Raw genomic sequence first — 13,691 nt, 5'->3', positions numbered from 1 at the left:
TTTACCGAGATCGGAAATGCGGTGTGTCAGAGCGACACACCTCAAGGGCGCACACAAGCGGCTTATCCTGCTGGACGTCATACGACACCCATTCAGGATAACTGATCCCTCGCCCGGTTGTCATTCTGCTATAGGCCAAGCAGGATGTGGTTAAGCTGGGCAATCTAGTAAAATCTCGAATTACTTAGTCCTTTTTAGGTTTCTGCTTACATGTTTCAAGAGGGGAGTAGGAATAAGTATGCTTGTGGCTAATTTAATAAGTTTAAGTTTATTTTGAGTCCTGTGTTAAGACAGCAGTACTACAAAGTAAGGTCAATGGAAAAAAAACATTTTAAGTACATTAAAAAAAATTAGTCAATTTCCTTTCCTTCAACCACAGGCTGAAAGAGGAGAACATTTATTAAAAACATTGCTTGATCAACACATTCAGCATTGATGATTCTGAAGCTATTGTATTCTAACAGGAGGTTTCCCAGCAGTCAGAATATAATGATCACTACTTGCGGCCATAGCTGCCAGCAGTGATCAAATGATTAAAAAAAAAAAAAAAAAAAAAAAGTCTGATTGTACTGAAGTCAATTGGAAGTACTACAACTGGTAGATTGACTTCAGTACAACCAGCCTGCCCATGCATGAATTAAAATTCAACTGGTTCCTGCTGAACCCAGACAAATTTCGAACTGGTCGGCTTAATTTTCTTCTGCCTGTTCTCTCCATTCACTGGTTTGCTCTGCCCTTCAGCTTATCAGAATTCTTTGTAAATTGATATCTCCCGCTCAATTGCCTGCACTGCTATAGTGATAAAACCTTTATCAACATGCAAAACTGGTTGTATTTACCTACCCAATGCCTTTCCTCCCTTGTGGCACACTGCTACATAACAGGTACATTTCAATAGCACTGCTATATTACTTTAAAAATGACCATACCTGGGCCTTCTTGAGCTGGTACATTTTTAGACACAGCCTGAGATTCTGGCTTTGCTTTTGGCTTTAGTGCTGGGAACAGTTTCAACATCAGTTCAGATGCCGGAGGGTCAGGGTTACCAGCAGTTCCAGTCTTCATAGACTCTCCCTTCTTTGATGCTATCTTCCTGGTTATGGCTTTGTCTGGATTGTCTGGAATGTCTGGAGGGCTTTTGCTGGTATACTCTGATGGAATAAATTCCTTATTGGCAAATCTGCTTTCATAAACACCTTTAAGGCTCGGTACATTGCCAAGGTCATCCCACGTCCGTTCGTCATCAAACTCAACTTCACTTTCACTAGAAGTAGAGGAGCCATCATCTTTTAGAGATGCTTTGCTATTTCCCAGCAAAGTTGTGTCCTCATTTTCCTGATCCCCACCATCTGACAGGTCCAGGTCAAGATCTCTACCTTTGGTCTCCTTGTTAAGTTTTTTAGAGGGGCCTTTTGGTTCATCAGTTTTTGGGTCATATTCTGGGCTACTGTCCTTACTTTCCAGGTCTTCATTTTCACTTAAACCAGAGTTGTTGTGTTCATCCGCTGAAGACGCATAGTCTCCCTCACTTGTAGCAGGCTCTGAATCTTTAGAAGAGATTTTCATTTCAACTTCAGGACCTTTGGTTATTTCATTTGACTTCTTCGGAGTCTGTTCACCAAACCCAGCAGTAGAGGTACTATAGATATTTTTTAGAACACTACCAGACTCTTCAAATCTCTGGTTCAATCTGCCACCATTTGCACTCCTAGTATTGCTGAACCCTTTCTCCTGATGCCTCTCTACAAATTTAACAGGAGTGGAGGACAACCTGCCTTGCCCATTATCAATTAGATAGTCTTGATCAAGTAGCTTCTGTACAAAAGAGGAGTTGCTGGAGAACGATATGTCGTCAGCAGCCTGTTCTAGAAGGAGGAACTCATTTAAATCATAGTTTTCCTTCTGTTTCTCCTTCTGCCACTGGGCTTTCCTCTTTTGGAAGGAGATTTCAAATGAAAATTCTACTGGGTTAGCACTTTCTTTGTGCAAGTCACTGATCTGTGGAAAATTATCTTTATTTCCTGTCTCTTTAACCTTAGAACCTTGTCTCCTTAGTGGTTCAGAGGATTTAGAGTTGTCTGCATTTTCTTTATCAGTTTCTGAACTAGCAAGTCTTTCCAGAGTCACAGAACTTCTCCCACTTGAGGTAGATTTGTTGTCCTGCTGGCCATGTGATAAACCAACTCTGTTTTTTGCTCTATTGTTTTTAAACAGTTTTTTATTAACAAACTCATTTTTTTCTTTCACAGTTTGATTTGTTGTTTTTCTTGCTCCAACATTCATTTCTGCTCCTTGCTCTTTAGTTGACACAGCAATCTTCCTATGGACTTGAGCTTTCTCAGCTTTGGGAGGAACTGCAGTCTCTGACAGTTTTTGAGAAGTTGTTTTGATCTCTTGTGCTTTGGGAAGTTTCTTGTTTCCACTTTTAAACCTAGCCAGCCCTTCTCCTCGTCGAAGAAATTGTCTTTTTACAACAGGTTTGCTATTGGCCTGTCCTTCTGGGCTCTATAGTACAAAAAAAAAAAAAAAAAAAGGCAGTACCATTAAAGAAGGATCAAAAGGGAACATGCACATCTTAACTGACCCTATAAAAAGAAAAATATTTATATATACATATACACACACATTATAATATATATATATATATATATATATATATATATATATATAAAAAATAGTGAGTCCCTGTCTCTGGGAAAATGGGGTTAAAAAAAAGCACTGAGTTTGTATGCCTTTTGACTGCAGAGCTTCAGAGGATAGATGTTAAATGGAGAAAACTGCTCTGCCAGGGCAGCTTTCACCAGTATTTGCTATCTCCGGATGGGGCTCTGTAGTTTGGAGATCCCCAAGAGTATTGGGTGGGACAGGATCTCCAACCCTGTGTCCGGGTGTTGTGGACAGCCAGCAGGGTGTGTGCCCAGGTGCACACAGCCAATATAACGAGGGTCTGGTGAGCGCAGTAGGTGGTGAAAGGTGGAGTGTGAGCAGCTTGCTGCTGTTTGAAGACAAATAGAACAAAAGTGTAGCGCTAAAATGACGTGCCTAGTGCAATATGCATAGGTGAATTTCAATAGTAATGAAAACAGGAAGTGAGTTTAGAGTGAGTGAGTTAGATATAACAAATCGTTCTGGATTGCCTATAAAAATGTTAGATATATAAATATGTTCTAATTTCATTTGCAATCTGTAAACTATATGTCAGATATACATTGTGACGGACTAAAACAAAAAATTGCAAAAAGTGTCCATAAACAGTTAAGTGCAACAGGTTCTCCGTGTAGATAAAGTTGAAACTCAATCTTGTAAATAGGTGAATAAACCAGATTGTGACGAAAACCACCACTGAGTGAAGGGGAGGCTTACCAGAGAGTTTGAACACGTAAGAGCATATGCTCCACGTGTCAAACTAGCTTGTATATATTGGAAATGGACTCTGGATCGATGTCCTCAGGCTGGCGTCCCCCAAAGATTAAATTTAGAATCGCATGGGATGTAATGCAGCAAACGGCCCGAAACTCAGATGTCCTCAGATATGGAAGGTTATCAAAAAAGAAAGCAAAAAGGGACCATAGTGTAATTCAATTTATAAAATAAAATTTAATATAATGAAATGACACTCACATGATTGAAGGTAAAAACAGCGCTGATATAAAATCGATACAGGCAACAGTGAGGATCGTCCAAACGCGTTTCGTCTCTACAGGACATCATCTGGGGCCATTTCCAAAATATACAAGCTAGTTTGACACGTGGAGCATATGCTCTTACATGTTCAAACTCTCTGGTAAGCCTCCCCTTCACTTGGTGGTGGTTTTCGTCACAATCTGGTTTATTCACCTATTTACAAGATTGAGTTTCAACTTTATCTACACGGAGAACCTGTTGCACTTAATAACTGTTTATGGACACATTTTGCAATTTTTTGTTTTAGTCCGTCACAATGTTTATCTGACATATAGTTTACAGATTGCAAATGAAATTAGAACATATTTATATGTCTAACATTTTTTTTAGGCAATCCAGAACGATTTGTTATATCTTAGAGCCCTTACACACTGGGGCGGGGGGCGGCGTCGGCGGTAAAACGCAGCTATTATTATTAGCGGCGTTTTACCGTCGGTATGCGGCCGCTAGCGGGGCGGTTTTCCCCCCAGAGGCGCTTTGCCGGCGGTATAGCCGCGCCGTCCCATTGATTTCAATGGGCAGGAGCGGTAAAGGAGCGGTATACACACCGCTCCTTCACCGCTCCGAAGATGCTGCTGGCAGGACTTTTTTTACCGTCCTGCCAGCGCATCGCTCCAGTGTGAAAGCCCTCGAGGCTTTCACACTGGAATGCAAGCAGCGGCACTTTTGGGTCGGTTTGCAGGCGCTATTAGCGCAATAGTGCCTGCAAACCGCCCCAGTGTGAAAGGGCTCTAACTCACTCTAAACTCACTTTCTGTTTTCATTACTATTGAAATTCACCTATGCATATTGCACTAGGCACGTCATTTTAGCGCTACATTTTTGTTTTGTTACCATTAATTTCATATGTGGTGTGTTAGCAGCTATTTAGGGGCAGCGCAGAATTTACTGGTTTTTATTGCGGTTTGAAGACAGACCCCAGTTAGGAAAACTGTTTGCCCTGTGGGAGACTGCAGCCCATGTAAGGAGGATTCTACGCCCAGAGACTGGAACAAGCTGGCCAGCTTTGAGAGTTGGGGAGACTAAAGGAAGCCAGTGAGTCCAGGAGGCTGGAAGAAATCAAGAAGTCTGTTGAGAGCAAGCAGAGGAACTGCTGACAAGAGAGCCAGGTGGCTCGTTATGTTTTTAATTTACGATTGCGAAATGAAGTTTGAACCCCTGCGTTGGAATTGGAATCCTTAATGGACTTGCGTATCTATCATTGAACACCCCCAATTTTATATTATTATTTTTTTTAAATTATATACATACATATGTATATATACACACACACACACACACACACACACACACACACACACACACACACACACACACGCTTTTGACTTGCATTTCTGTTTTACATTGAATGGGTTGTTTTGCAAGAGCTGAAAGAATAAAAGTTCACTTTTGTTCACTTTTTTTTTTTTTTCTTTTTTTTTTTTTAAATTCCAGCTTCCCCATATACGAATATAGCATTAATGTACTTCTTTTGCAAAAATATCAAAGCTTTCCAAGCTTTTTTTGATTTAAATCAGATTTCTCTGATTTTTATCAAATTTTAATGAAACACTGAGTAAAAATCTATCGATGGTTCTCTATTCAACCATTTCATGCAAAGCGACGTTCCCATACGTCGGTACTTTGGCGCTAAATACTGGGGTTATGGCATAACCCTGGCACTTTCAGGAGCGCCGCACGTTTCCCTTTGAGATAAAAGTGGTCTCCGTGGCGGATTCACCGCGAGATAACTTATTGGCAGCGGGAGAGGTGTCCATCCTCCTCCCACCGTGCTCCGGTCATCTCCGCCACTTACCGGACCTGCCGGTAGCGGCGGAGACGATTGCGTCTTTTCGCGTGGATGCCTGGCTGCCGACTGAGGGGAAGATGGCCCCCGCTCGGCTCCCTAGCATGGGAGGGCAGAAGCAACGTCAAAAGTCACTTCCGCCCATAGCTCTTAAAAAGGAGAAATTTTTCTCTTTTTTTATCAAATGACTTTTTTTTTTATTGCATCATAGTGTAAATATGAGATCTGAGGTCTTTTTGACCCCAGATCTCATATTTAAGAGGTCCTGTCATGCTTTTTTTCTATTACAATGGTTGTTTACATTCTTTGTTATAGGAATAAAAGTAACCCTTTTTTTTTTTTTTTTTTTAAAAGACAGTTTCAAAATAAAAAAATAAAAGTAAAATAAATAAGAAAAAAAAAAAAAAGTTAAAGCGCCCGTCCGAGTGAGTTTGCTCGCAGAAGCGAACGCATATGCGAATAGCGCCCGCATATGAAAACGGTGTTCAAACCACACATGTGAGGTATCGCCCTGATCGTTAGAGCGAGAGCAATAATTCTAGCCTTAGACCTTCTCGGTAACTCAAAACTGGTAACCTGTAGACATTTTTAAATATCGCCTATGGAGATTTTTAAGGGCAAAAGTTTGTCGCCATTCAACAAGCGGGCGCAATTTTGAAGCGTGACATGTTGGGTATCAATTTACTCAGCATAACATTTTCTTTCATAATATAAAAATAAAATTGGGCTAACTTTACTGTTGTCTTATTTTTTTTTAATAAAAAAGTGTATTTTTTCCAAAAAAAAGTGCGCTTGTAAGACCGCAGCGCAAATACGGTGTGACAGAAAGTATTGCAACAACCGCCATTTTATTCTATAGGGTATTAGGAAAAAAAATATATATATTTGGGGGTTCAAGTAATTTTCTAGCACAAAAAAATTATTTCATCTTGTAAACAAGTGTCAAAAAGAAGCTTGGTCCTTGAGTGGTTAAAGATACATTCATAATTGAGTTTATTCAGCATGAAATGGAGCTCATTAACCACTTTAGCCCCAGACCATTATGCTGCCTAAGGACCAGAGGTCTTTTTCCAATTTGGCACTGCGTCGCTTTAACTGCTAATTGCGCGGTCATGCAATGCTGTACCCAAACGAAATTTGCGTCCTTTTCTTCCCACAAATAGAGCTTTCTTTTGATGGTATTTGATCACCTCTGTGGTTTTTATTTTTTGCGCTATAAACGGAAAAAGACCGAAAATTTTGAAAAAAAATTATATTTTCTACTTTTTGTTATAAAAAAAATCCAATAAACTCAATTTTAGTCATACATTTAGGCCAAAATGTATTCTGCCATATGTCTTTGGTAAAAAAAATGTCAATAAGCGTATATTTATTGGTTTGCGCAAAAGTTATAGCGTCTACAAACTAGGGTACATTTTCTGGAATTTACACAGCTTTTAGTTTATGACTGCCTATGTAATTTCTTGAGGTGCTAAAATGGCAGGGCAGTACAAAACATCCCCAAATTACCCCATTTTGGAAAGTAGACACCCCAAGGAAATTGCTGAGAGGCATGTTGAACCCATTGAATATTTATTTTTTTTGTCCCAAGTGATTGAATAATGACAAAAAAAAAAAAAAATATATATATTTACAAAAAGTTGTCACTAAATGATATATTGCTCACACAGGCCATGGGCCTATGTGGAATTGCACCCCAAAATACATTCAGCTGCTTCTCATGAGTATGGGGATACCACATGTGTGGGACTTTTTGGGAGCCTAGCCGCGTACGGGGCCCCGAAATCCAATCACTGCCTTTGGAGGCCATGGAATGCCCAGGTGGCACAAACCCCCCCCCCCCAAATGACCCCATTTTGGAAAGTAGACACCCCAAGCTATTTGCTGAGAGGCATGGTGAGTATTTTGCAGCTCTCATTTGTTTTTGAAAATGAAGAAAGACAAGAAAAAACTTTTTTTTTTTCTTTTTTCAATTTTCAAAACTTTGTGACAAAAAGTGAGGTCTGCAAAATACTCGCTATACCTCTCAGCAAATAGCTTGGGGTGTCTACTTTCCAAAATGGGGTCATTTGGGGGTGGGTTTGTGCCACCTGGGCATTCCATGGCCTCCGAAACTGTGATAGGCAGTGAAGAGTGAAATCAAAAATTCACGCCCTTAGAAAGCCTTAAGGCGGTGCTTGGTTTTCGGGGTCCTGTACGCGGCTAGACTCCCAAAAAGTCTCACACATGTGGTATCCCCGTACTCAGGAGAAGCAGCAGAATGTATTTTGGGGTGTAATTACACATATTCCCATGGCATGTTTGAGCAATATATCATTTAGTGACAACTTTGTGCAAAAAAAAAAAAAATTTGTCTCTTTCCCGCAACTTGTGTCACAATATAAAAAATTCCATGGACTCGACATGACTCTCAGCAAATAGCTTGGGGTGTCTACTTTCCAAAATGGGGTCATTTGGGGGGGGGGTTTGAACTGTCCTGGCATTTTATGCACAACATTTAGAAGCTTATGTCACACATCACCCACTCTTCTAACCACTTGAAGACAAAGCCCTTTCTGACACTTTTTGTTTACATGAAAAAATTATTTTTTTTTGCAAGAAAATTACTTTGAACCCCCAAACATTATATATATATATATTTTTTAAAGCAAATGCCCTACAGATTAAAATGGTGGGTGTTTCATATTTTTTTTTCACACAGTATTTGCGCAGCGATTTTTCAAAGGCATTTTTTTTTTTTCTGACCTTCGCGGCGATACCTCACATGCATGGTGCAATTGCTGTTTACGTTTGATGACAGACCGTCGCTTGCATTTGCCTTAGCGCGAGAGCAGGAGGCGACAGGGGTGCTTTTTTTTTTTTTTTTTTTCCTTTATTATTTTTTTGCTTTTTTTATCTTATTTTTAAAGTGTTCCTTTCATTTTTTTTTTTAATCATTTTTATTATCTCGGGGAATGTAAATATCCCCTATGATAGCAATAGGTAGTGACAGGTCCTCTTTTTTTGAAAAAATTGGGGTCTATTAGACCCTAGATCTCTCCTCTGCCCTCAAAGCATCTGACCACACCAAGATCGGTGTGATAAAATGCTTTCCCAATGGCGCTGTTTACATCCGGCGAAATCTAAGTCATGAAATGCTCGTAGCTTCCGGTTTCTTAGGCCATAGAGATGTTTGGAGCCATTCTGGTCTCTGATCAGCTCTATGGTCAGCTGGCTGAATCACCGGCTGCATTCTCAGGTTCCCTGTTGAGACAGGAGAGCCAGAGAAAAACACGGAAGACGGTGGGGGGGGGGGGGGGCATTCCCTCCCACGGCTTGTAAAAGCAGTCTAGAGGCTAATTAGCCGCTAGGATTGCTTTTACATGAAAGCCGACCGCTGGCTGAAAAGAATGATAATAAGATGATACCTAAACCTGCAGGCATCATTCTGGTATAACCACTCAAAGTCGTGAATGGCGTACCTGAAGACAAAAAAATGGTTAACAATAAAACACAGTAAACAGTAAAGTATAAAAAATTGCATACCTAAAAAACAAACATGATAAAACATAATAACAATAAAACATTGCAGAATAGAATACAGTAAAAAAGAGCAGAACAATAGAGAGAGAATAGAGAGAGAAAACGACAACTATTTTTTTTAAATTTTATATTTTTTTTTTTTTTTTTACACTTTTTTTTTGTAACTAACTTTTATAACTGTAACCGGTTCCAGGTTCGGGTCTCTCAAAATGCAATGGCATCTTGGGAGACCCTGTGAAAGTGTGCCTAGTCTGTGCAGTGCTGTACCCTACGCTAATACTCAACTAGTGAATGGTAGCGTTCAAAACATTCACCAATGCAAAGACCAGGATTGTCAGGACAGGAGGGACAATAATAGCGGGTGTCACGCCTATATCCGCGCTTGCTGCAGACACGACATCTTTTTTGGGGGGGTTCGTTGGGTAGGGGTACTCGGGAGGACATAAAGAAAATGCCTCTCATGCAGCTGACTGCATTTGGTTGGGGGATGTGAATGGGGGAAGTACGGGCACTGCAGAAGTGGTGGGTTCCCAATTAGGATTGGCGAATGCAGCAGGAAGGGCATTATGGGCACGACGGGCCTGTGTTTGTCTTCTTGGTGGCAGCGGGACACTACTTGTGCTTGCCACCTCACCAGCTTGAACTGCACTTCTGGGACTCGCCACGTCACCAAGTGTTACTGCAGTGCTGGTTTGACTACGACCGGGGTGTACTAGGCCGCTGGTGCTTGCCAGTTCACCAAAACGCTACCAAAAAAACGGTTAGCGATCGCAGGGATCAGGCCTGACTCTGCGAATGCTGCAGTTATGCGTTTAGCGTTTTGTAAGTGACAGTGATCGATCGATACTGCACTTGGGTGGGCTGGGCTGGGCCGGGCGGAGGGGCAAAACGCAGGTGCTAGCAGGTATCTGGGCTGATCCCACTAACACTGCGTTTTTGGGAACCCTAAACTGCTGGGGACGCTAGTATAGATCTGATCGGATCAGATATTGATCCGTTCAGATACTATACCACCAAGAGAGGTGTATGCTGCGTGCGTGGGTGTTAGCGGTACTGGCGCTAATCTGACGCTGCCTGGGGCGACGCATATCACCGCCGGGCGATCAGGGGGCTAAACCTTTATTCGGTAATAAACGGCGGGTGCCCTGACACTATAAAAAATAAAAACTAACCAGCGTCACCCATAACACTTATACGGTGATCAGTGGTGAAAGGGTTAACTAGGGGGCAATCAAGGGGTTAAAACCTTTATTAGGTAGTATATGAGGGTCCCTGTCGCTATAAAACGCTGACGGCGAACCTAAATATTTACCTCCCTAACTATCGTCACCAGTGACACTAATACAGCGATCAGAAAAATGATAGCTTAGTGACACTGGTGAAGGGGGTGATCAAGGGGTTAAAACTTTATTAGGGGGGGTTAGGGGGGTATCCTAGACCTAAAGGGGGCTAACCCTAACTGTCCTAACACAGTAACTGTCACAAACTGACACCATGCAGTAATCAGAAAAAAAACTGCTTGGTGTCAGGGGGGGGGGGGGGATCAGGGGTGTTTTGTGTGCCTGGCATGTTCTACTGTGTGTGTAGTGTGTTGTGCACTCACATTGATGTCTTCTCTCCTCGGCGCCGGAACGGAAAATACCGAGCCGAGGAGAGATGACATAATTTCCTTTGCTGCTGTTTAGCATACAGCAGCAAAGGAATGTTCCCATTGGCCGGCGGCGATCGCGAGGGGGGGGGCTACGAACGGATGGCCTCCCCCTCACCTCCGATCGCCGGGGGACAAAAGAGGACCGCCTCGGGCACCGGGGGGGGGGGTCCCCCAACCCGCGGGAGGCAGATCACGTATATGTACGTGATTTTGCCTGCCCGTGCCGCCTTGCCGACGTACATCGGCATGAGGCGGTCCTTAAGTGGTTAATGTAGAATGAGGTTGTATATATTCTGCAATATTTAAATTTTTGGTAAACTCATTCAATGAATCCAAGCTCTCATTCAGTATGATTGAATTGGTTCTGATATCGCTGTTTACTAACCCGACAGCTTATTATTCTAAATAGGAAACCTTCATTTTGTTTGCAAATATTACAGATTCTAACTACCAGCAAGAAAAAGTCCTTACATTTAAAGAGCACCTGTCATTTCAGATCTTTCATGGCAACGCCTGTTAGTGGGCATCCACTCACCTGCTACCGCCACATCCCTCACCTTTTTGTGTCATTGCCGCATCACCAGTCGTCCTATTAAAGTGAATGGGACTGTCAGTGAGTTAAAGTGGAGTTCCACCCACTTTTACAACTCTTCAGCATCCCTCACTAAACTGTGCACCGTAAACGAATTGGATATTTTTTTATTTTTTTCTCAGCAATTACTGTATATCTGCTGTATTCATTTTTCACTTCCTCCTCCCTGGCCGCGGCCCATCGCATCATTTCCTGTTTGCAATGCCTTCTGGGAAGGGGCGGCAACTTCCTCTGACACTGCCGTTGCTATGGAGACCTAACCTGAAACCTATTACACTGCTTGTGCTGCACTGAGCATGTACAAGATCTGCAAGGATGAGATCCAGGAAGAAATACAGTCTGGCTTCAGATGCCCACACTTAAGATGGCCACGGCCTGCTGTAAGTTTATAAAATAACAAACTACTGCTATAAACTAACAAAACAGACCTTAGTTTACAGACTAACTTTACTAGAATACATTAAGCTTGTGTATTATAGGGGTATTTTTATTTTAAAAAGTATAATTTCGGCCGGAACACCACTTTAACAGCGGGTCAGAGGAGGAGCCGTTGAGGGACAGAGACGACAGTTGCTCTTTAAAAATTATGATTTAAATCAAGTTGATTTAAAATCAAGCTTTTTACTAGTTATTTAATGCACAATTTAAAATCGACTTGATTTAAATCAAATCCACCCTGGCTATAAATGAAAAAAGACTGAAAATTTTGTTTAAAAAAAAAAAAAAGCATTTTTCTTAGTTTCGGTTACAATTAATTTTTCTTCATAAAAATTTTGCCAAAATTTATACCACTACATGTCTTTGGTAAAAATAACCCAAATCCGTGTATATTATTTGGTCTTTGTGAAAGTTAGAGAGTCTACAAGCTATGGTGCCAATCACTGAAAAATGATCTCACCTGATGTACTGACAGCTCATTTCTTGACACACTAACAAGCCAGGACAGTGCCAGACCCCCCAAAGGACCACTTTTTGGAAAGTAGACATTCCAATGTATTGAGAGTCATGGTGAGTTTTTTGAAGTTGTATTTTTTTCCCACTATTCTTTGCAGAAGAAAGTTGTTTTTTTTTCTTTTACAAAATGGTTATATTGAAACAGGTTATTTCTCTCACACAGCATATTCATACTTGCAACTACACCCCAAAACACATTCTGCAACTTCTCCTGAGTATGGCAAAACCACGTGTGGGACTTTTTTACAGCCTGGCCACATACAGAAGCCCAACATGCAGGGAGCACCGTCAGGTGTTCTAGGGACATAAATTCCACTTTTAATTTATTAACTACCTCTTAGGGTGGGCATACATTATACAATTTTCTTGTACAATTTTACTTTAGATTTACCAAAACCATATAATATGAGCTCAAACCTAAACACTTTCAATTTGTATGCAACAAGGCAGGCCCTTGCCCATTTGCCCATTTCCAGGTGCATCTTTTTTAAATGAAATGCAATCAGTGATCACCCTTCTCTTTTTATTTGTTGTTTTTCAGTCTGAGGATATCCATTGCCCTGAGAGGGCAGCAAGACCACCAGCGATAATCAAGCAATTTACACTGTATACCTCTGGGATAACCATTGCGAGCGCAGTAGAGCATTCGCTTGTTACAGCCCTGACATTGACTGCACCCAGACAGGGGGACTCAGAAGACAGACAGACCAGTGTAGAATAGCCAGTAAAATCCCTTAAAGTTTCATGAAGTTGATTGGTACCTTCCGCACCACATCTGCTAGGAACTCAACTTAGGTCTTCTGTGTTTCAGGCAGCCGCACACCTTGAGATTTCTCATGGTAGATTCCTAATCCAAATGCTTCCTTCTCATCTTGAGGATGTTCCTCTGGATGCCTCACCCTCCGCCCCACAAAAAGGAGGAGTGGAAAGAGCATCCATGTTTGCGTCCCAGGCATTCCAAGCCAGTAAGAACCCTCGGAAGCTGGTCTCACAAGCAAAATATGGCTGCAAAAACTTCAACCCTTGACAAAAATGAACGAGGATTGTGCCCAAGACAGTAGAAATTTAAGATAAGGGCAAGGATTCATAGCGAATCTGTCCCCTTCGGGGAGTATCTGTGGGGAGTATCTGTGAGGAGTGCTGGCACAAGGCAAAACACTTAAGTGGCTGTCACCCCCAATGAACCAAAATACTTGCTGTGTGCCCTGGTGCTGAAGTTTGGCAGAGTAGCTGAATGGCTGGCTGTTATTTTTAGCAGGAGCTCGAGTTCAGAAGTCAGGCAAAATGGAGTGCACACATGCTGCGCTGGTCCACCCCTTTTTAACCCATTTTAAAACACCATTACTGTGGTGTGTCGCTCTGCCTGAGAGAAAACAGACAGTTAACAAAAAAAGTGAACAATGTCAATGACACTCCACGAAGGCCTTCATAAGGAACTGAGAAGCAATTGGTCTCTGAAAGAATTGTTAGGGCTGAGATTTGACCCTTCATGAAACTCAAGG

At 41.7% G+C, this 13,691-nt stretch overlaps 1 protein-coding gene across 1 annotated transcript in view; it reads right to left on the bottom strand.

Moving 5' to 3' along the window:
- The window catches only part of CPAP (centrosome assembly and centriole elongation protein), a 112,592-nt gene that overhangs the window by 51,245 nt on the left and 47,656 nt on the right, over nt 1-13,691 (bottom strand). The window contains exon 8 of the mRNA XM_073613482.1: nt 930-2,505. Within this exon, the coding sequence (XP_073469583.1) occupies nt 930-2,505 (1,576 nt within the window). The remainder of the gene's footprint in view (nt 1-929; nt 2,506-13,691) is intronic.

Source organism: Aquarana catesbeiana, linkage group LG02 (genome assembly GCF_042186555.1).
Source record: "Aquarana catesbeiana isolate 2022-GZ linkage group LG02, ASM4218655v1, whole genome shotgun sequence".
NCBI lineage: Eukaryota > Metazoa > Chordata > Amphibia > Anura > Ranidae > Aquarana > Aquarana catesbeiana.
The sequence above is the reverse complement of the archived record's forward strand: the minus strand, read 5'-3'. Positions and strand labels throughout refer to the sequence as shown.